Source organism: Bos indicus x Bos taurus, chromosome 25 (genome assembly GCF_003369695.1).
Source record: "Bos indicus x Bos taurus breed Angus x Brahman F1 hybrid chromosome 25, Bos_hybrid_MaternalHap_v2.0, whole genome shotgun sequence".
NCBI lineage: Eukaryota > Metazoa > Chordata > Mammalia > Artiodactyla > Bovidae > Bos > Bos indicus x Bos taurus.
This window is the reverse complement of record NC_040100.1, coordinates 42,194,597-42,216,018: the sequence shown is the minus strand read 5'-3', so window position 1 is coordinate 42,216,018 and position 21,422 is coordinate 42,194,597. Positions and strand designations below refer to the sequence as shown.

The 21,422-nt window shown below is 53.6% G+C and overlaps 1 protein-coding gene across 6 annotated transcripts in view; it reads right to left on the bottom strand.

The window, feature by feature from the left end:
* The window catches only part of AXIN1 (axin 1), a 43,003-nt gene that overhangs the window by 10,773 nt on the left and 10,808 nt on the right, over window positions 1–21,422 (bottom strand). For all 6 annotated transcript variants that reach the window (XM_027526842.1, XM_027526845.1, XM_027526847.1 and 3 more), the window contains exons 3-5: window positions 3,444–3,584; window positions 1,131–1,227; window positions 325–462 (exon numbers count right to left, since the gene is read on the bottom strand). In XM_027526842.1, the coding sequence (XP_027382643.1) occupies window positions 325–462; window positions 1,131–1,227; window positions 3,444–3,584 (376 nt within the window). The remainder of the gene's footprint in view (window positions 1–324; window positions 463–1,130; window positions 1,228–3,443; window positions 3,585–21,422) is intronic.

Sequence of the window (21,422 nt, the reverse complement as noted above, 5' to 3'; positions counted from 1 at the left end):
AGGCAAAAAAGACAGGCATGCAGGCCCCTACAGGCAAAGAGTTACAGCAAATAGATCGGGTGTGCTGAGACTCTCAGCTCCCGGAATTCTATCAGAAAGGCTACCGGCCAGGAAACGAGACAGACAGAGCTGTGTCACTGGTCAGAGCCTCAGGCTGCCCTGCCCGAGGGAGGCCATCTGGGCTCCACGCAGCAGGGAGGGCGCGGAGCAGGACGCAGGCCTCCAGCCCTGACCTGTCCGGCTGGTGGGGAGATGCCCTCCACTGCACGGAGAAGGCCAACGCCTCAGGGGCCCGCTGTGGCCCGCGCCACAGCAGCCACTCACCATGCGGACACGCTTCAGCCGCTCCTCCAGCTCCTCCTCGGCCTCCCGCGTCCGCTGCACGGCCTCCAGGCGGTGGATGAGCTCTGCCGCGAACTTCTGGGGCTCCACGCGGACTTCCTTTGGCATTCGGTATGTGCGCTGTGAGGAAATGCCACAGTAAGCCCTGATACACCGTGGTGAGCAGGGCACGGTCTGCACTCTCCTCCCTGCCCCGGGCTGACCGGCGGGGATAAGCAGACACGGCTGCCTCCTGCCTCCCACGACCATGGGTGAAGACCCTGAGGAGGCCGGGGGCTACGCCTCCTCGGGGACGGCTACCCTGGCGCCCACAGCCCAAGGCGCCCACCCGAGGCTGCCAGCCAGCCCTGGAGAAGGGCTTCATGTGACTGACCAGCCAGCTGTGCAGAAGCATCCAGCTGTGCAGACCCCTGAGGTCGGGGCTGAGCCCGGGCGCCAGAAGGGCAGGCGCTCTGCAGCGCCCACCCTGCACCCAAGGGGCAGCAGCACCCGACACGGGAGGGGGGCCCGGGCCCTGCACCCCGGACGACTGACACAGAAGCTGGGTGCAGGGAGGAGCCGGGGAGGGAAGGGGGAGCCATGTTCAGAGAATGCAATTCCACGCACGCCTCACAGCAGCACGCCGCACAGCTTTGGGGGCGGGTATGAGCTATAAACTGAAATCGCTTCAAATCCAAAACACTTGTAAGCAGAGCGAGAAACCCTGTAGGCAGTTACCCGGACCCTCCAAAGGACCACGGGCCACCGCCCCTCGGGTGGGAGCAGGGCGCACGCAGGCGGACACTTACAGGAATGTGAGGTAGAGGCACCCGCCCGTTGGCCTGGACGCTCTCCTGCATCTCCCGGCGGTGCTGCCTGCGGGTCCTGTAGGGCGGGACTCCATCCCTGTCAGAGAGACACTCCTGTGAACATACGCAGGGCTCGGCCACGGCCTCTGGGAGCAGGCCCGCACGGCCTGTCTCCTGAACTGCACTGGCTGAAGACGACTTTGCATTCTTAAAAAGAACAGGACGGGTTCCTGAATCCTGCTTTCTTCCAGGATAAGACAGTAAAGCAGCATAATCTGTCAGATGCTCAAATTTGTTCTCTTGACGTGATTTTAGTTACAACCCTTCTGAAGACTGATGTAACCGTAAGTCAAATCACATACTGCCTTTAAAATGACTAAGCACTTATCTGAGAAGCATCTGACTTGCTCGCCTCCTGCTCTCTGGTACCCGTCTCCCAAGGACCTGAGGGGTGGCCCCCTGACAGCCCCCAGCCTCCCGGGTCTCCTGCAGGGGGGACCCACAGTGCTGGCGGTCCCTGGCCCCTCACCTGCTTCCCACGCACGGCCCGCGCTGACTGCTGCTCGGCCAGCAGAGGCGCCCCAGGCACATGGTGCTCGGTGTGCCCCAGCCTGGCCCAGGCACACTCAGCCCAGTGCGAGGGAAGGGCGGCCCTGGTTCGGAGCAGGGCATAGCGGCAGGGGTGCTGGGTGCCCCAGGCCTTCAGGACCCCAGCTGGGGCCACAGTGCAGCAGCGGGTGCAGAGGTCCAGGGGGCTGGGCCTCAGGGAACAAGAGCCGCAGTGCATCTGGACGCCCTCACAGGGCTCAGGTGTCCTGAGCCCCGTGTGTGAGGCTCACGTGCTCTGGCCGTGCACCTAAAGCCTACGCCTGGGAGGCCAGGCGCTGTCCATGGAGCCTGTGCCCAACGGCACTGGACCATGAAGCCCTTTGCCAAGTGGAGGTGATGCTGAGTTGCCAACAGAAATAATTCAGATGAAACACATGATCCTTTTTTTTGCCTCATATATTCAGTATATTTAAATATCTGCCACAATCTTACATTCCAAGTTCTTAACTATTCCTATATTTTTGAGTCTCAGTGTAAACCAAGATGAACAGAGTATCGGGGAAATTCTTTTTGTTGTTTTAGATCTTCCCTTTAGCAAACATATGTCCTTCCCTTAGAAAGAATTAAGAGATTAATTGACATTGTAGTAACTAAGTTTTGGGGAAGAGAACAGAACGCGTGCTGTCAGCCGCTCCCGGGGGCTCTGAGGGGCACAGCTCGTTGGAACCCTTTAACACGACATTTTATATTCATGGCAGGTAGTGCTGAAACCCCAGTAATATCAAGTAAGTTGTTAAAAACATCAACATTTTCTATGAAAGAGTCAAAACAAAGAAGAACATAATGATGAATGCCAACTGCCCCAGGATGACGTCCCCATCTTGCGGCCCCCAACAGGAGGAGAAAGGGCTCCCGATGTGCCAGACGCGGGGCTGTCAGACCAGAGCCAGACCTGGGCAGGCGGTACGAGGCGCCAGGAGACAGGACAGACCACAAGGCAGGGCCACAGCACAGAATCACCCAGTCACCTGCAAGGACAGGCGAGCCAGCCTTTTCCTCCTTACTGAAGCCTGTCTGACCTCCAGACACCACGCAGGGCAGGGACACAGTCCCCACAACCCGCTGACAGGGTCAGGGCCGCAGCCCACGTGCCGTCGCGGGGGTAGATGCCCACACACCTGCCGGCTCCAAGCCAGAACCTCCCTGTCGGGGCAGAGAGACAGCAAACGGTGTGTGACTGAACGCAGGCAAGCCTGACGCGCGTGGGCGGTGGAGCTGGTCCCCGTGTGACCCCAGCAGGCAGACAGGCCATGCCCTGGCGTGACATGGGCAGGTGTGACACCATTACATCCTGACCTGCGCCAAGGTCCCCGAAGTCATTGGCAAACTAGAGAGAAAGGTGTCAGAAGTGAGCACTTTCCCCAGGGGAGGCATCCCTGGACAGGGGTTCACGGCACCCTCGAGGGTGCAGAGGCTCCTGTGGCCCTGGCCGGCCGGCCGGCACAGAGCCACACCGAGGGGACGGCAGGCCCTGCCAATCGGGTGAGACGGCTTCCAGATCACAGCGGGGCGAGCACAGAGCGGACGACTTGGGGTGGCTGCCCTGGACGCACCGCACACACCAGCACCACTGAGACCAGGGCTGGGTGCCGCCAGGCAGCTCTGGCCAGTCTCGCCTGGAGGGAAGCAACTGAGGCTCTGGTCTGCAGGAGGGTCTCCAGGAACAGCCCCCGTGGTGCTGGGGAGGGGGCGGCGGGCACTTACACGCTGCTGTCGGTGAGGGACAGGCTGTCAGCGTCGCTGGACAGGCTCTGCTGCTCGCTGTCATTGGCGCTGGTGGCGGGGGCGAGGGCGTAGCCAGAGTTGACGTAGTAGGGGTTGACGGGCTCCCGCCACGATCCACACCTGCCAATAAGGATGTATGTTAGCAGCCGCCAGGCCACGCCCCCGCGCACTGATCCTCTTCAGGATCACCTGCAACACCAGCACGTGGAACAGACCCAAAGCATTCAGAAGAGACAGGGCAGAAGAGGCCGCGGTCCGCCCCGCCCCCAACCCCGCGCTTCCGGGGAGACGGGCACCCCACGCCGCCCCTGTGCAGCTAGGCAGCCGTGCCCGTGAGCACAGCTGCACACACGTGCTCTCTGCCGGTAACTAGAAATGGCGCCAGCTCCGCGCCCCCGCCCCTACAGCGCTCTGCCGCAAACTCACTGACCCATAGAGCACACCCCCCGGCCCGCCCCGTGCCACAGCCGTCCTCGAGGGCCCCGGCCAGGCCTCCGGGGCACAAGCCTGAGCACTGGCACAGCGTGGACGAGCAGGGGCGAGCACAAGGGCCGTGGATGTGACAGCGGCTGCCATGCTGCCCTCTGGGACATCAGTGCCCATCCCGCACCCCCTGGGCAGGACGCGCCACCATGGGTCGCCGAACTAGCCAGAAATTGACACTAACAGTTTGCATTTCCCTGGTAGATGGTCAGCAGGGGGAGCATTGAGATGTCACTTAAGTTAATTCTTTCCTCTTTAAATGACCTGTTCATACTTTGTATTTTCTGTTAGGCGGTTTATGAGTTTCTTAGTGATTTACAGATGTCTTTAAATATTCTTGAACTTCCCTTGTGGCTCAGCTGGTAAAACATCTGCCTGCAATGTGGGAGACCTGCATTCGATCCCTGGGTTGGGAAGATCCCCAGGAGAAGAGAAAGGCTGCCCACTCCAGTATCCTGGCCTGGAGAATTCCATGGACAGTCCACGGGGTCGCAAAGAGTCAGACACAACTGAGCGACTTTCACTTAAATATTCTCACTATTAACCTCTGGTTACAAATACGTGAAAATACTTCCTTCCTAAATGTCACTTCTTAACTTTGTTTATGTCGATTTTGGTATTAGACAAGTTTACTTCTGTGAAATCAGACTTACCAATCTTTCTCCTTACAGATTTTTTTTTGTATCTTACATAGGCCAACTTTCCTCATTTGACAATCGTAAATATATCCCTCAGTTTTTCTCCAAATACTTCAATATTTTTTAAGATCTCTACCTAAAATATGTACATGTAAAATCCACTTACTCCTCTGCATCAAAATGGAGATCCAGCCACGAGCACTGAGCACCACACCACCACCGTGTCCTGAATCCCCGCACACCTGACCCCACACACGCCCCCCTTTCTGGAGTCTCTGTTATGCTCATCCTGCGAAGGCCCCGCCAGTCCCTTGCAGCTGCGGCTCCCCGCACCACCTGCTCTTCCCTGAGCCCCCTGGAAGCAGCAGTGGTCAGTCCCCAAGGGTCGTGTGAAGCGGGGACATGACGAGGAGGCCTCTGAGGGCTCTGACTGCAGCCTCATCCTGGTCAGGGCTCTCATGAACGGCAGCCACACTGGCTCTGGGGACCCGTGTGCTCGCTGCAGAGAAGGGAGCAGAGTGCTTCTGCATCCATGGGGCCCAGGGGGACGCCGTGGTGTGAGCTGTGGATGCTTGGGGAAAGGCCAGCCCACACCTTGCTACCTCAGAACGCCAGTCACGCAGGACGCGTGAGCTGGGCCGGGCCAGGCAGTATCGCTGGAGAGACCCCAGCGAGCAGCCCACCTCCCCGGGGCCACGCACACAAGCAGAGTGGCCACGGCACCTCCAAGACGGTGACAGTGCTCACGATTGCCCTCCAGCTCAGGACCCGGGCTCATTACCCCACATCACGGTCCTCCTGAGCCCCCAAAGCAGCCAGGTTCCTGCCAAATGAGGGCGGGCACAGGGCCCAGAGGCTCCGGGGAAGGGACAGGGGCCGCCCTGGGCCCACATGAGCGCTGACGCAGAGCCCACATCTGCAGCACCACACTCTCCCTAAATGACACTGCTATTCCTCTGGCTGTTTAAACACAAACCATCAATGCGATCACCAACACAGCCACTGCGCTGGAATTCAGACCACAGACAGCTGAGTCGCCCCTCCATGTCCCCCTACCTCAGGGCCAGCACCTGCAAGCCCCAGGCCCTCACCTTTCCCGAGAGGGCAGGATTGAGCCTGCAACCCCAACACCTGCACGGGCTGCCTGTGCCCTCCTCCGACGGGGCCCAGGAAACCCAGCTTTGAGGTGACAAGCAAGGAAAACATGGGTTCTTTCCCCAGCGTCCAGTGCTGAGCAAACCCTAGCACACACACAGCTCCACGTCCAGACACACGGGGAAGAAAAGTGAGTGGGGAGAAAGAGAAGGAGGGGCCGGCAGCGAGGCCAGCCCTCGGGACAGGCGCCACAGGCTGCCGTGACACAGGAAGCTCTGCAAAACGTCACCCAGGGGCCACCGGCTGCTCCCCACAGGACAGCCGGAACCGGAACTCAGACGCGGGATCTAGCGACACCTCCGGCCTCTCTGTGGCTTCCAGACCTCACGACAGAACCCGCAGGACCCCCCGGCCTCTGGGGCCGCTGAGGGCAGGACTCCGCCCTCCACACTTTCCCTCCAACAGTTCCCGCGTCCTTTTGCTTCTGTCTCCTTCCTGAGCAGCTGCCTTCCCACGATCTGGTCTGACAGTTCTTCCTTTTAATCGCTTCTCCGGTCCTGCTGCGTTCAGTGTGGCTACAGAGTGGATCCACCGGCTCACTGCTTGCTGTCGGTCACGGCTGTTCTATACTTTGTTCCTCCTTGCCTTCTTTTGGAATACTTTCTATTTTCTGTCTCCTCCCTCTAATAAAGTAGCTCTTTCACTGTTCTTTCAATGGTTCCTTCAGGGATTACAACAGGTACCCTTGATGCATCAAGGTCCAATTAACTGCATTCTACCTGTTCCCAGGCAACACATGGTCAGAGGTAACTCCACTCGGGAGTTCCCTGGCAGTCCAGCAGGTAAGACTCTGCACTTCCACTACAGGGGTGCACGTCCGACCCTAGGTTGAGGAACTAACAGCCCACGTGCCACATGGAGCAGCAAAAAAGAAAAAAAAAAACAGAATTAACTCCACCCACCTCCCACACACTCATGTGCTGTTGGCATTTGGGTTTTGGATCCATGTGGTATCTTAACCCCAGGAGACATCACCAGTCTTGCTTTATCCTTCAACAGCGGCCTGGAGTCACCACGCCCTCCCCTGTCCCTCCTGCCCTGAGAGCATTTTCTCGGCCTGAAGAACACCCTTCAGTACATCCGTGAGTACAAGTGCTGCAGCTGACACTTCCTCAGTGTTTGCTGGTCTGAAACTGTCTTGATTTCCCCTTTATTCCTGAAGGGTAATTTCAGTGGGCTGAAATTCACTTTCACTGCTTGGTAATCCTTTCAGTTTCTGTGGAACTTCGTAAGCTTTTGACGGGGGTGTAAACAGCAGAGACTCGGTGGGACACAGTCTGGTAGTTTCTAAAACTTAAAACAGTTGCCGTAGGATCCAGCAATTTCCCTCCTTGGTAAAAGCCAAAGGACTCAAGAGCAGGGTCTCGGGAGAGCTCTGTGCCCCCAGGCCCTGTGCAGTGACCCTCCTGGTCATCACCTCTGCAAGCCCCTCCTGGGAAGGCGAGGCTGGCCCGGCCCACACCTTCCCCACCCAGCCTCTAGACCTGGTGCCCCAGGCCAAAGCCCAGTGACCTGGGACGCAGGGGCGACAGACAGACAGAGAGCAGCAGGAGGCAGAGCGCGGAGCCCTCCCCTGGGCAGGAGTGGCCTTGAGAGCCATTCCGATGTCCCAAGACCCAGGCCACAGCCGCATAATGACTGTCCAGTCTTCAGACGCCCACAGCCTGTCCCGCTGGGACACTCTCAAGGGCCCAGACGGCCTCCTGTGAGATCCCGGCAGGCGCTTCCAGGAGCGGCACAAAGGCGATGCCGCCATGCTTCCAAGAACGTCCTGCAGGCTGGTCCAAATGCCAGCGGCAAACCCAGTGCCTGCCAAGTTTCTCCTCTAACTTCACTGTTTTCCTTTGTAATTAAGAGATGATCTCGTGGGACTCCCCTGGTGGTCCAGTGATAAAGAGTCCGCCTACCAACGCAGGGCACGCAGGTTCAATCCCTGGTCTGGGACTGAACACGCCGCGGGGCAACTAAGACTGTGCACCGCACCTACTGAAGCCCTCATGTCCTGCAGCCTGCGCTCTGCAACAAGACGCCACCGCGAAGAGAAGGCCAAGCCTGACAACTAGCGTAGCCGCCACTCGCTGCAGCTAGAAAAAGCCTGTGTGCAACAACCAAGACCCAGTTCAGCCAAAACTAAAAAATTATTTTTCAAAAAAGAGGTGATGAGTGGCAGAGATACTTTAGGATGATGCACATTCTATTCACACCCGTCGTCTGATCTGCGTGTGCTGGGAGGACGCACCCTTGTAGCAGGACATCTACCTGCTGTGCCATCCTCTTAGCCCTGAGCAGCCCCGCCCCACCCTGACGGGTCTTCACCAGGCAGGCGTCTAGAGCCTGTGATCTGTGCTGTGAGGTGGCCTCCCGGTCCCACACGCCTTTTATTTATTTTATGACCCTTTACTTATTTTTATTACCCAACTGGCACACCGCACCCACTACCATGAATGAATGCTGAATTGCACAACACGCCAAAGGGCATCAGAGTCAAGACTGAACAGTAACAACAGAAGGATCTACGCTCTGTGGAAAAGGCAGGCACGGACTGGGCGTGGTGGTCACGGACGCCACACCCCGGCCCCCCACAAGGCAGGCAGTGGAGGACCCTGGCCCCAGAGTGGCCCCCAGGGCCCATATGCCCTCACCACTGCTTACCAGCACTTGACTGTGGGCAGGTTACTCCTGCAAAGTGGATTGACGATGGCCACCTCTTTGAAAGGGGTCCGAGCACCCTTCAGGAGCACACAAGGGGATGCCGAGCACCAGATGATGCAGAAACCGCTAGACTTAGATGGGCCAGCACGTCCGGCACAGCATCCCGCACGTGGAGTGGGATGAGGCTGGGGGCTAAGGGCTGCAGGACGGAGATCCCCCCTGACTTCCTGTAAGATGCTGAACACAGCAGATTCAAGGCGCTAAGGTCAGAATCCATGCTCAAGGGAGACCATGCACTCCTGGCTTGAGAGATTCACGGGTCAGCGAGGGGGACTCCCTCTTTGCCACAATTCTTGTGTGCAGCTGTGAACACCAGTAACTCTTTACGATAAACCAGCAACTCTTTACAACACCTGCTAAAGATTCATGCTGTGAGTGACATGGGTCAGGGCCCATCTGTGCAGGGAGGAGGCCACACAGATGCCAAGAAGATTTGAGAGGGACCCAGTTAGATCACTTCTCACTTATCTGTATTTTTCAATTTTCCTGCACCAAATATATTTCTTATATAACTTTTGCAACGTGTCCCTGGATGTTCATTGCTGCAGAGCAGTTGAAATCTATGGAACAATATACGTGAAGAGCACGCTGAAAACTGTAAAGCACCGCAACTGGAACTCGCCAGCAAGAGCTCAAATGAGGGATGAACCGGAGCAGAAGCCCTGCTCATCTCTGCTCCGCGCAAACACTGCACGTTTACATCAGCTTTTCTCTGCACAGCAGGCTTCTCAGACAGCAGAAATCCTTCAGGGCCTGGACTCACACAAATGCTTCACATCAGATCTTTAGATTACATGGATCTGATGAAGAGGAACTCCATGTGGCAGTATTTAAAAAGTGTAACAAAAAATGTTTCACAGAATCTGCCACCGTGATTTTTTTTTTTTTTTTTTGGTATTCATTTAAAAAAATTTTTAGTTGAAGAAGAATTGCTTTACAATGTTGTGTTGGTTTCTGCCATACAACAACGCCAATCAGTCACACTCCCCACCCCACCCCTCTAGGTCATCAGAGAGCACCAGGCTGAGCTCCCTGTAATTAGACAGCAGCTCCCCACTAGCTGTCTGCTTTCCACATGGTCAGGTATGTGTTTGCCACTATGATTTTTAATGAATCACTCTCACTCCAATGACGGGGTCAGCATGCATCTGGCACTAACCTCCCCTGGAGACTTCAGCCCCTCACTCCAGCTTCTGACGGCTCAAACAGAAGCTCCAAGGCTGGTCACTCTTCACAAATGCGAATCACCACCATCAACATGCACGAGCGACACCTCCCAACAAACTGCAGGCTGTCAACCCCTGAGGTTGCGCAAATCCAGCTAGGGACTCCAGACATGGGCTCTTGATGAGCTCAAAATCACAGATCACGTGGCCAGCCCACAACCTCTTTACCACAGGCCTGAATCGATCCCCAGTTCACAACCTAAAGCAGACGGGAGGCTGAGGGCTGCAGTTCTGAGATCGCACAGAACTCTGATGAGGAGACTAGTTATCGGGATTGAAGCTACAAGACCAAATCAGCAACTCTGAAAACATGGCTTTTCAAAAATTAAGATCATGCACTTATGAATCTAGTCAAACTCAAAACTCTGTTCATAAAACAGTACCATTTGTTCCCTTGAAGTAATTCAGAAACCAGAAATTCCAAGCCTTGGGTTACCCTCTTCACTTCCTAACATCATCAGGTAACTCTCGTTATTTGCTATTGTTTAGTCACTAAGTCATGTCTGACCTTTGCAACCCCATGGACTAGAGCCCATCAGGATCCATGGGATGTCCTAGGCAAGAATACTGGAGTGGGTTGCCATTTCCTTCTCCAGGGGATCTTCTCGACCCAGGGATCCAACGCACATCTCCGGCGCTGCAGGCAGATTCTTTACTGCTGAGCCACCAGGGAAGCCCCAGGTAACACTCAACCTTCTTTAAGCTAACCACGCGTTTGGCAGCCCCTAGGCCCGAAGGACACCCTTGTCTGCCTCCCCTGACTCAGCACATGAAGTTTGCCGAGAAAGTGAAAACCTGAGGGAGAACTCAGACTCTTCAGGTACTTTGCTTTTATAAGTTATTTGATTTTTCCACTGATGAAGTTTTCTTTCACAACGTTTCAAACGGATTTTCTTTTTAAAGGACTTTTACCGTATCCAAATGAACCTGCCCTGACCACCTTACAAGAAAGCCCTACCAGGCAAGACACAGCCCCTGCTTCCATTGCACACAGGATGGACTCTGGACTGCTCTCACTTGCCAGACTCTTTGTTCACCACGAAAATGTGTCACCTTTACATTAATTCCAACAAACTGCACACGGCACCACAAAACTTTACATTCCAAAGCAGAATTTCACAGCACCAACGTGCAAGCCTGCCATTTCGTCGACGCTGGGATGTCCAACAGTGTCCCGTCACTGGCCTACCCCGGCTCAGACCGCCCCTCGGAGCACCGCGCCAGGCCTCATCCGGCCCCTTCAACTCTGCCGTCTCCGTGCCTGTGGCCCTGGGGGCTGCCTGGAAGGTGGGGCATGGCCACGTCGCTGGGAAGCCAAGACCAGCAGAGAGTGGGAACCCCCGTGGGGCGGGAGGCCCCAGCAAAGGGGCACCTGGGGACCTGTTCTCTGCCCCCAGGAAGAGTGTCGGTGGCATAGCTCAGACACGGGCCCGTGCAGGGCGGACGCGGAGGCCAGCAGCTCACACTAAGGGAGGTGAGCCAACACGTGGCTGAACCCGTCTGCCGTGCGCACCGAGTAACACGAGGTCCACCAGGGCCCCGAGTGTGCTTCTCATTTAGGTCACAGTGAACCCAGCCATAATCCACCCAGCTGCCTCTGTCACACGGGAGACACGCAACAATACCTAGAGGGAGGAAGCAACAAAACCCAAACTCAACGACAACACCAGAAATGCTGACAGTGATTAGTAAAGTCATCTTTATACCTGAAAAACGAACATATACACAATGGGTCTGGAGTTCATACTCAACATAAACCATATTCTGTGTGATGGACCTCATTTTTTAGGTCACATACATTTCTCTAAAGAAAATTCCTACTTTACAATGTATTTAATATTGAAAATATAACAATATGTTTGTATTAATTTCTATATTCATAAAGATGCTTTGGAAGGGCACACAATTATTCAGATTATTTACCTTTGAACAATATTGAGAGGGCAAATGGGGTGACTGTGTGGACACAGAAGGACATTTGAGCTGTATGATCCACGGAGCACTCACTCTGCCCGTAGGCAGCTAAAGGCACATCCAGAGAAACAGGGATGCCCAACAGGACTCATCTCTTCACAGATTTTTCTTTTTTTTTGGCTGCACTGCATGGCATGTGGATTTTAGTCCCCTGACCCGGGAGCAAACTACCACTTGCAAGACCAATGAGAAAAACAGACAGAAAGGTTTTCATGTGTTTTAAGGCACAGAGGGGCTTCCCTGGCAGCTCAGTGATGAAGAACCCACCTGCAATGAGGAGACGTGGGTTCACTCTCTGGCTCAGGAAGATCCCCTGGAGAATGGAATGATCCCAGTATTCTTGCCTGGGAAATCCCATGGACAGAGGAGCCTGGCGGGCTACAGTCCATGGGGTTACAAAAGAGTTGGACTTAGTGAGTCAACAACAAGGCACAAGAGCTACCAGGGAAATGAGGTCTTAAGGGGCTAAAACATGAGGGAAAAGAGAAGAACAGATGGAGAAGTCAGACACAGGGTCCCACTTTTCTCCTTGAGGTCCTCAAGCAGTGACCTCCAGGCTGAGAATGTGGTAACTTCAGAATTCCTACATGGGCGTTTCAAATGCACCAAAGGTGTGGACGCTGGTGCAGACCCCAGGCCTTCAGCTGGGATCCCAGTGGCTATCCTAAAGGGATGACTGGTTCCAGCTGGTGTAAAGTGACAAGTCCCCACACTAAAGGCCAGGTAAGCCCTCACTGGAGAAAAATGTGATTGGGGTCCTCAAGTGATTTCTTAATCTGTGTCACATACAGAATCTATATCCAGTGTTTAGTAAAAACTACCCAGCATACTAGGAGGCAGGACCAGCCAACTCAAGAACATGAGAAAAACAGACAATAGAAAAAGAACCACAAAATACCCCAATTTTAAAATTACAGGACATTAAAATGCATGTGATGAACATGTTCATTAAAAGACAAGCTTCTGAGAGAGCCTGAGCAGAGAACTGAATATTAAAAAAACAAAAAGAAGAATCAAATGAACACTAAACTTGAAAAATATAACAATTGAAGTTAAGAACTCCACTGCTGCTGCTGCTAAGTCGCTTCAGTTGTGTCCGACTCTGTGCGACCCCATGGACGGCAGCACACCAGGCTCCCCCGTCCCTGGGATTCTCTAGGCAAGAACACTGGAGTGGGTTGCCATTTCCTTCTCCAATGCATGAAAGTGAAAAGTGAAAGTGAAGTTGCTCAGTCGTGTCTGACTCTTAGCGACCCCATGGACTGCAGCCCAAGAGGCTCCTCCGTCCGTGGGATTTTCCAGGCAAGAGTACTGGAGTGGGGTGCCATTGCCTTCTCCAAGAACTCCACAGACAGGCCTAATAGTAGACTGAAGAGAAACGAGCCGATGGTAGACAGGTCTGGAAAACATACATATGAAGCACAATGGGGGAAAAAAGACAAAAACTACTGAAACAGTTTACAAAAGAGAAAAGGTCTGGACTTCCCTGGCAGCCCAGGGGTTAAGAATCCGCCTGCCAAGGCAGGGGACGCAGATTTAATCCCGGTCTGGGACGACCCCAGAGGCCAAGGGCAGCCAGGCCCGCACCACAGCCACAGTGGCTGCTGCAGGGAGAACCTGGGCTGCGGGCAGGGCAGTCCTGCCTGCTGCAGCCAGAGCAAGCCCGTGGAGCAAGAGACGCAGCACAGGTCTCTGAACAAGTGCGAGTTAGTCTCTTCAGTCGTGTCCGACTCTTTGCAGCCCCAGGGACAGAAGCCCACCAGGCTTCTCTGTCCATGGGATTCTCCAGGCGAGAGTACTGGAGTGGGTTGCCATTTCCTTCTCCCGGGGATCTTGCTGACCCAGGGATTGAACCCAGGTCTCCCGCACTACAGGCAGATTCTTTATCATTTGAGCCACCAGGGAAGCCCAAATAAGTACAAGGTTTCAAAAAGTATAAAATAAATAAATAGAAATATAAATGGGGCTCTGATCCCATAGGATCACTGCCCTTGGCAGAAGAGACCAGGGAGCTGTCTGTCTCCACCGGGACCTAATGAGAAAAGGCCCATGCGCAAACCTCGAGGGGAATGGGACAGAGGCTGCTTTGCTGCTGGCGCCTCGGCCTGGGGCCTCCAGCCTCCAGAACTATGAGAAGAGTCTGTCACCCAAGTCCCCAAGTCTACCGTATTTTGCCATGGTGACCTGAGCTGACTCACATTCGGGTAAGAAGCTGGACGTGGCCACCCTGGAAAGGCCAGGGGTCATGAGACTGCCAAACTTAGTTTTCGGCCTTTTAGTGTTATTTGAATTTTTCCTTCTTTTTTTTTAATGAAAATTAAAATTAATTAAAATACTGGTATAATAGTGCAAACATTAAAACCTAAGATCACACTTAAAGGAAACATTTATATGATCCTTTTATTTATTTTATTTTGTCTCATTGCTTTATTTTTTTATATTAACCTACGAACTTTATTTTTGTCTCATTGCTTTAAATTGTTTTTAGCCACAAAGTTTGCTTCATTTCAATCTCCAAACAATATTAAAAACAATACATGGTTTTTATTTGCTTATCAAATGCAATCATGGATTAAACTGTTGAAAAACAGAATATAAGCTCATGTATAAGCTACTATTTGATAGTATAATTAAAATAATGGACTACAATAGACAGTTATGCTGCTGCTAAGTTGCTTCAGTCGTGTCCGACTCTGTGCGACCCCATAGACGGCAGCCCACTAGGCTCCTCCGTCCCTGGGATTCTCCAGGCAAGAACACTGGAGTGGATTGCCAGTTCCTTCTCCACATATGATCCTTTTAAAAGACAAAGATATGCTTTTGAAAACTGCATATCATCCAGACCTTCTTATGATACATTTTTGTATATATTTTAATAATATATTTTCTAGTTACAAAAATGTATGCTTTATAGGAATTTGGAAAATGTAGAAAAACCAAATGAAGAAAACAGAAAGCCTATATTCTCCAGCCATACAAAAAAAATCCCTGTACAACAAGCCCTGTGTCAGATCAGATCAGACACCAAGTGAACTATATTCTGACTGCGAGCTATTACTCGCAGTGCCGCATGCAACGTGCTTTCTGATCATTTCTAAATATCTCCTTAAGAGAAGACTGAAAATGAGCCAGTGATGCAGAGAGGACTGATTCCAGACGAAAGCATGTTAATGACCCCAAGGACACAAGGCAGGGTGTTCCCTGGCGGCCCAGTGATGGTCAGGTGTCCCGGCTCTCACTGCCGAGGGTCCAGGTTCAACCCCTGGTGGGGGAACTAAGACCCCATAAGCCAGGCAGTAGGAGCCTCCTGGCCCTGGGGGGCTGAGGAGGGTGTCCACCGGGCCACACCAAGCAAGGCTCGTTGTCTCTATCCACAAAAACTGGTGGAGTTTGGTCCAAACAAAAGAGCGGAGTCCAGCTGCTCCCAAGGTTTTCACTGGTTCTGAGAAGGGATGAGGAAGGGGCAGGCTGCAGCCCCTCACAGACAGACACGAAGCCCTCTGCACGGCCCTGGAGACTACGTTTCTTTTCACTAAGTCAGAAGGCACGCCTGAGTTCTGGGAAGGAACTGAAGAGATTGACTGAGTTGTTTTCTCAATCAAACATTTTTTGGAATTAACGGGCCCTGGGTGCAGCCTGAGTGGTTCACAAAAATGTGCATTTGTACTGATGTGACACGGGGGAAAAATAAAGCAACGCTGGTTTTCTTACTTACACACACACACACACACACACACACACACACACACGTACTCAGCCTCAAGGTGGACTGAAGACAGAATTATTAGGCCATCTGCCTTTTCCCTCACTGAACAACGACCACTTGGCCAAACTCCACCATTTCTAAGGATGCCAGGTAAACTGGTGTAAATGAAGTCAGGATGCTAGAGGAGACTAACAGACAGTGCGTATGAATCAGATGCAAGTCTCCGTGACGCTAACTGGCACGCAAACCTGAGAACCGGCTGATCCCTGGGCGGTGGACACACAGAGACGCACACGCCCGGCCACCCGCCTGCCCAGGCACCTCGATCTGGCTGCGGCAGCCCCACGGGCCACGGTCCCTGCAGGCACTCCCCTTTCATAAAGCCACTGCCGCGGAGCACGTGACAAAGGGGCCTCTCCATCTCCGAAGTCCTGAGCTCTGCTGAAATCTGTCATCAAAGACTACAGAGTTCTGTGGGACTGAAATAGAGAAAATATTTTTTGATTCTCCTGCAACTAGCTCACGAACTCTCACTAGCCAGCCCCCCCGACCGACAGGCACACGAGGCACACACAGTGTATCGGCACTGTGACCAGGTCTCCCGTGGACACGCGAAGTCACAGGAGCCGGGGGGAGTCCGCGCGTCAAGGAGGAAAGGAGCGCGTGCCAGACCGGCATCTAGAAACGATCCTTCTGGGCGCGGTGGGGGAGAGACTGGGGCAGAGACTCAGCTAGAAGGTTCTGTGGTTGCAGGAGGTGGCGGGCGCCACAGCGAGAAGCAGAGGGCTGAGCACACGCTTGGCCAGGGAGTCTGGGCTGGTGGGCTGGGCTGGCCAGGTGGGCTGGGCTGGAGCTGGTAGATGGTGATGCTACTTCTGGAGCTAAGGATGGCAGCTTTGGGTGCCTCTCAGGATACACAATTAGTAAAACTGCAAAGTGTCACGATCTGAAATCGCCTGTCACCTGGATGAAAATGTCACCAACATTGAGCAGACCAGTAAGTTCAGATGACAACGAAGACACAGCAGGATCTGAAACTTCAAGCACTTGCTGTGTGCCCTGGACACCTGCTGCGTGCCGGCACCACCACGGACCAGCTCACGAGCCTCCCTGATAGCCTCATCTGGCAGGCCCTTGCTTCATCCTCCTCATGTTATAGGAAAACTCAGAGAGGTGAGGCAACTCTCCCACCATCACATAACCAGGAGAAGGGTGACCCCAGAAGACACAGCCAGTGGAAAAGGCATCAAGCGAGGGGTCCTTAAATTAAACCACTGAGCTTAATTAACCTTCTCCCCATCTAGCCCACAAGGTGACTGGAAAGATCTATAAACTCCTGTCTTTTTTGTTTGGTTGCACTGCCCAGCTTGTGGGATCTTAGTACCCCAACCAGGGAGTGAACTCGGGACTGCAACAGGAGTGTGGCGTCCTAACCACAGGACCCCAAGGGAATGCCCAGTAAATTCCTGTCTTGAGAACCCCACAGCTGCACACTAAAGTATGTCTAAAAACATTTCCAGTCACCAACCTTGGGATCATCTGTTCAGTTAAAGGAACTCATCCAGGTGGACAAGCCACACACCTGGAAGGTGAAAGAAAAGGCAGCAGGGCCATGTTCTCTTCCTAACCTGCATGTCCCAACTGAGAGTGAGTAAAGCCTCAGCAGCAGGAAAAACGAGGGGGAAGGTTGCAGGGAGAGCCACACTGCACAAACGAGTCACCCTCCATCCAAAAGATCTAGGAATCCAACAGTGAAGAGTACTTGCACTTCACTAGTGCAACGGTGGTCACGGTAAGTGACGGTAAGTCACTTCAGCCATATCTGACTCTTTGCGACCCTGGGGACTGGAGCCCACCAGGCATGGGATTCTTCAGGCAAGAACACTGCAGAGGATTGCAGGGCTCTCCTCCAAGGGATCGTCCAGACCCACGGATCGGGATCAAACCTGTATCTCTTATATCTCCTACACTGGCAGGCGGGTCACTTTACTACCAGTGCCACCTGGGAAGCCCTGAAGGTCAAATTAAACAGGCTGTCACCAGAATCCCTTGGATAGCCAGGAGATTGAACCAGTCAGTCCTAAAGGAAATCAACCTTGAATATTCACTGGAAGGACTGATGCTGAAGCCGAAGCTTCAGTACTTTGGCCACCTGATGCAAAGAGCTGACTCACTGGAAAAGATTCTGATGTTGGGAAAGATTGAAGCCAAGAGAAGAAGGGGACAATAGAGGACGAGATGGTTTTGATGGCATCACTGACTCAATGGACATGAGTTTGAGCGAACTCTGGGAGATGGTGAAGGACAGGGAAGCCTGGCGTGCTGCAGCCCATGGGGTTGCAAAGAGTCGGACATGACTGAGCGACTGAACAACAACCACAGCAGCAGGACCAGTGTCCTGAGACCCCAGTCGCCTGGGCCCCCACCACCCCGAGGATAGAAGCAGCCGGCCCCAGAGTCACCGCCCCACCCCCGCGCCACGGCGCTGGAGCTGCAAGGGAAACCCCAGAGCAACCTCACTTTTCTGCCTTCCACACAAAATGACACACATTTGGGTGCTTCCTCTTTTTACATTTCTCCTTCTTTAAGCCATTACCAGAACACAGTTGACAAGGCAACAAACAGGTCAGGCAGTTCCTCAGTGTGGGCAGTAAGGGCTGGCCATCCGTCCTTCACCAGACCCACGAGTTACTCGTGCTACAAGCATCATCCGCACTGAACCCTCAGCCCACGGTCACCGGGACCAGCGCTGACCAGGGCCTCACTGTCTGCCCCACCCCGAAGATGTAAGGAGAGAGCAGGTGAGACCCTGTCCTCGGGCAACTTCTCAACCAGTGAGGAAGGCAGTAAAGAGAAATGGAAAGCATTCGCCACTTAGACATTAAAACCAGCAGCAACATAAACAAGGTTCTGCTGTGGAGCAGAAGGAACTGTATTTGATAGGATCCTGAGATAAACTGTAAGGGAAAGACTATATAAAAGAATGCATATACAGTATACGTATAACTGAGTCACTTTGCTATACAGCAGAAATTAAGACAACGTTGTAAGTCAACTATATGTCGATTAAAAAAGGAGAGGGGCTTCCTTGGTGGCGCTGTGGTTAAGACTCCACGCTTAACCACAGCAGGGCACGGGTTCGATCTCTGGTCAGGGAAGTTTCACACACTGCATACTGTGCCCCAAAAAGGAAATATGTTTTTAAAAAGAGACAGAGAAAAGAAAACCAGTGGCAACAGATAAGTGCAGGTAGTTGAAGGACTGAAAAAGATGGCCTGACTTCAAGCCTGACCAAGCAGGCCGAGCCCAGCCCCTGGCAGGCCAGGCCAGGCTTCCAAGCCTGTGGATGTCTTACAGGCCCTGGGCCCCCAGGCCAAACCACTCAGCAAATAAATAGCCAAAACACCTGTGCCATCAGACGGCCCTCTGCCAATTCACACCAAATTTAAATGCGGGTAGGAACCAACCAAAGTCAGTGCAGAGTTCCACTGACAACGGGCCACAAAGACCAGGAAAATTTTCCGTACAGAGAACAGCAAACCAGCAAGGAATTTAATGACCCCTCAGCCCAGGGCTCCAAATGACCCCAGGGGACTAGGTTAAGTGCAGAAAACAGCAGGAACACCCCTGTTTTCTCAGTTCTGACAAAGACCTATGGAAAGGGCTCTCAAGTCAGCAACATGAAAAACAGCCATGTGAGCACGTGAAGCCAATGAGGAGCGGGCAAGGAGCGGGCACACAGGCAGCCCCACCTGGTACAGGGAGCCAGGGCAGCCCCAGCAAGCATAGCTGGAGCGGCCTCACGTGCAGGGCCCGTGGGGCCGGGGAGCTCAGCTCTGGAGCCCCTTGCTATCGTTCTGTCCCAGACAGGCCCTCCTGACACACTCTCCAGCAGCGGCCGCGCTGAGATGGCACGTGCTGCTCCTCCGGCTGGGCAGCGGGGGCGGGCACCAGCACCCACTCTCTTTCTCCCTCCCCGCTGGACAGGGCGGGGCGGCCCTACTTGGTAGGAGCCCAGGCACCGTGATCAGACTGGAGTGGGCCGGCCACACGGCAGCCCTAGCCGTGGGGAGCAGTTGTTTACAGAACACGGGAGCAAAGCTGGCCGTGGTAAGGCAGAGACAGAGCAGCACCCAGAGAAGAGCAGTTCCTGTAAAACCGACCTCCCACATGAGCCAGCACTCACGATCCTAGATGTTCTACCCACAGGAGATGGAAACTCACGTCCTCGCAAAAACCCCCACACAGGTGTTTACTGCAACTGCCCAAAGCTGGACCCATCAGGAAGTCCTCTAGCTGGCGAATGGATACGTACACTGTGGTCCATCCAGAGCGTGGAATACTATTCAGGGCTGAAGCTATGAGCTATCAAGCCACGAAAGGACACTGAGGAACCTTAAAAGCATATGACCAAGTGAGAGAAGCCAATGTGAACAGGTTACATACGGTCTACTTCCAATTACATGGCATATAGAAAAGACAAGACCATGCAGACAGTAGAGATTAGGATCGGGTTCATCCGCTGTTAACAAATGACCACTCTGGTAGGGGCGCTGATGGGGTGGTAGGGGGAGGCTGTGCACATGTGGGGCAAGAGCACGTAGGAAACCTCTGTACCTTCCTTGCAACTGTGCTGGGAACATAAAACTGCCCTAAAAGACAACAAAAACAAAATCAAGTCTTTAAAAAAAACATGGCTGAAGTCAGAATCACACCGCACCGGAAGCTGGGCCTGCGCCGGACTTTCTGTCTATCTGGGTCAGCCCAACGCCTTCACTGTGGAAGCCGGGCGGGCTGGGTTTTCTGTGACTCTCAACCTCATGGGCCCTAACCGCAACCCCTGTAAAGCGAGCGGACTGTGCTGGACTCCACAGCCTGTCAGTGCTGACGAACACCGGCCCTGACACAGGAGGGCGCCCATCCACACACCCACACAGGCAGCCCCGGGAGGGCGCGTCCCAGTGCAGGCAGGGCTCGGGGGCGCCAGCACCTCCACGTGCCTGAGTCCTCACAGCTGAACATGTTCCCGCAATCGGACAGTAAAGGGTTCATACTACGAACAGAGCAAACTGAAGAGAGAAAAAACAAGGCTGCTGCTACAACGGGCCCCCGACCGAGAACTGGGAAGTGTGAGGGGCAGCACGTGGGAATTTCTAAAATCAGAAATCAGAATTGAGCTCAATTTGTTTTCCTCTGCAGCCCAGGTCTCAAATATAATCCCATTTTAAAACTGTTCTAATCGAATACGAAAACCTCCGCGTTAGGTTCTAAAAGCTGTTGTCACTTACTGCCTTCCTTACCAGGGTAATTTTATAGTATATTCTGTCCTAAAAAGATTACTTAATCCATAAGGACAGTGAACAAAAGGTGTATAAAGGTGCACAAAGATTACCTCAAACACTGTATCTTTTTTCATCACATCACTTAAAGAATATTTAAACCCTGAAAAAGTTTAACACTGTGTTTGTTAGAAGTGGCCAATCTCTCTGCCACAGAAAGCCTGGAGAGGTGATCTGGGCTTTTACCGCCTCCACGGGAGAGCCCAGCACCCAGGGATGCATCTGCAGATCCGCGATTGAATCCGCAGAGCCACAGAATCCCCGGCTTTCAGTTCTGCAGGCAGGAGTGTCCGGGACCACCTGCCGACAGGGAAATGAGTGAGGACGCGAGCGCCCACCGACACTGGCTATAGGCCCCAGCTCCACACCAAACACACTTCCGGCAAACTGGCACACTTCCAAACTGGCAACGACTTCCGGAGAGCACCACTTCACGCCTCCAAGGCTGCACCGTTCCCCATGCAAGGACTGATCGCAACTGGAGAGAGCTGGGAACTGAATACACAGCAGCACAACCCTTTCCTTGGCGGGCCCAGGCGGTGCACAACCAATCCTGAGCCCCCGCTGCAGCCACAGGGGCTCCCAAGGTGCTCGGACAGCCTGCGGCACAGCAGCCTCCTCGCCACCACCTCCCAAGCGGCCCGGAATTCCCTCCATACTGACGCACTCAAATGTCCTATCAAGCCAAGAGGATCAAGTCTGCCACATAAACCCACCTTCTGTGC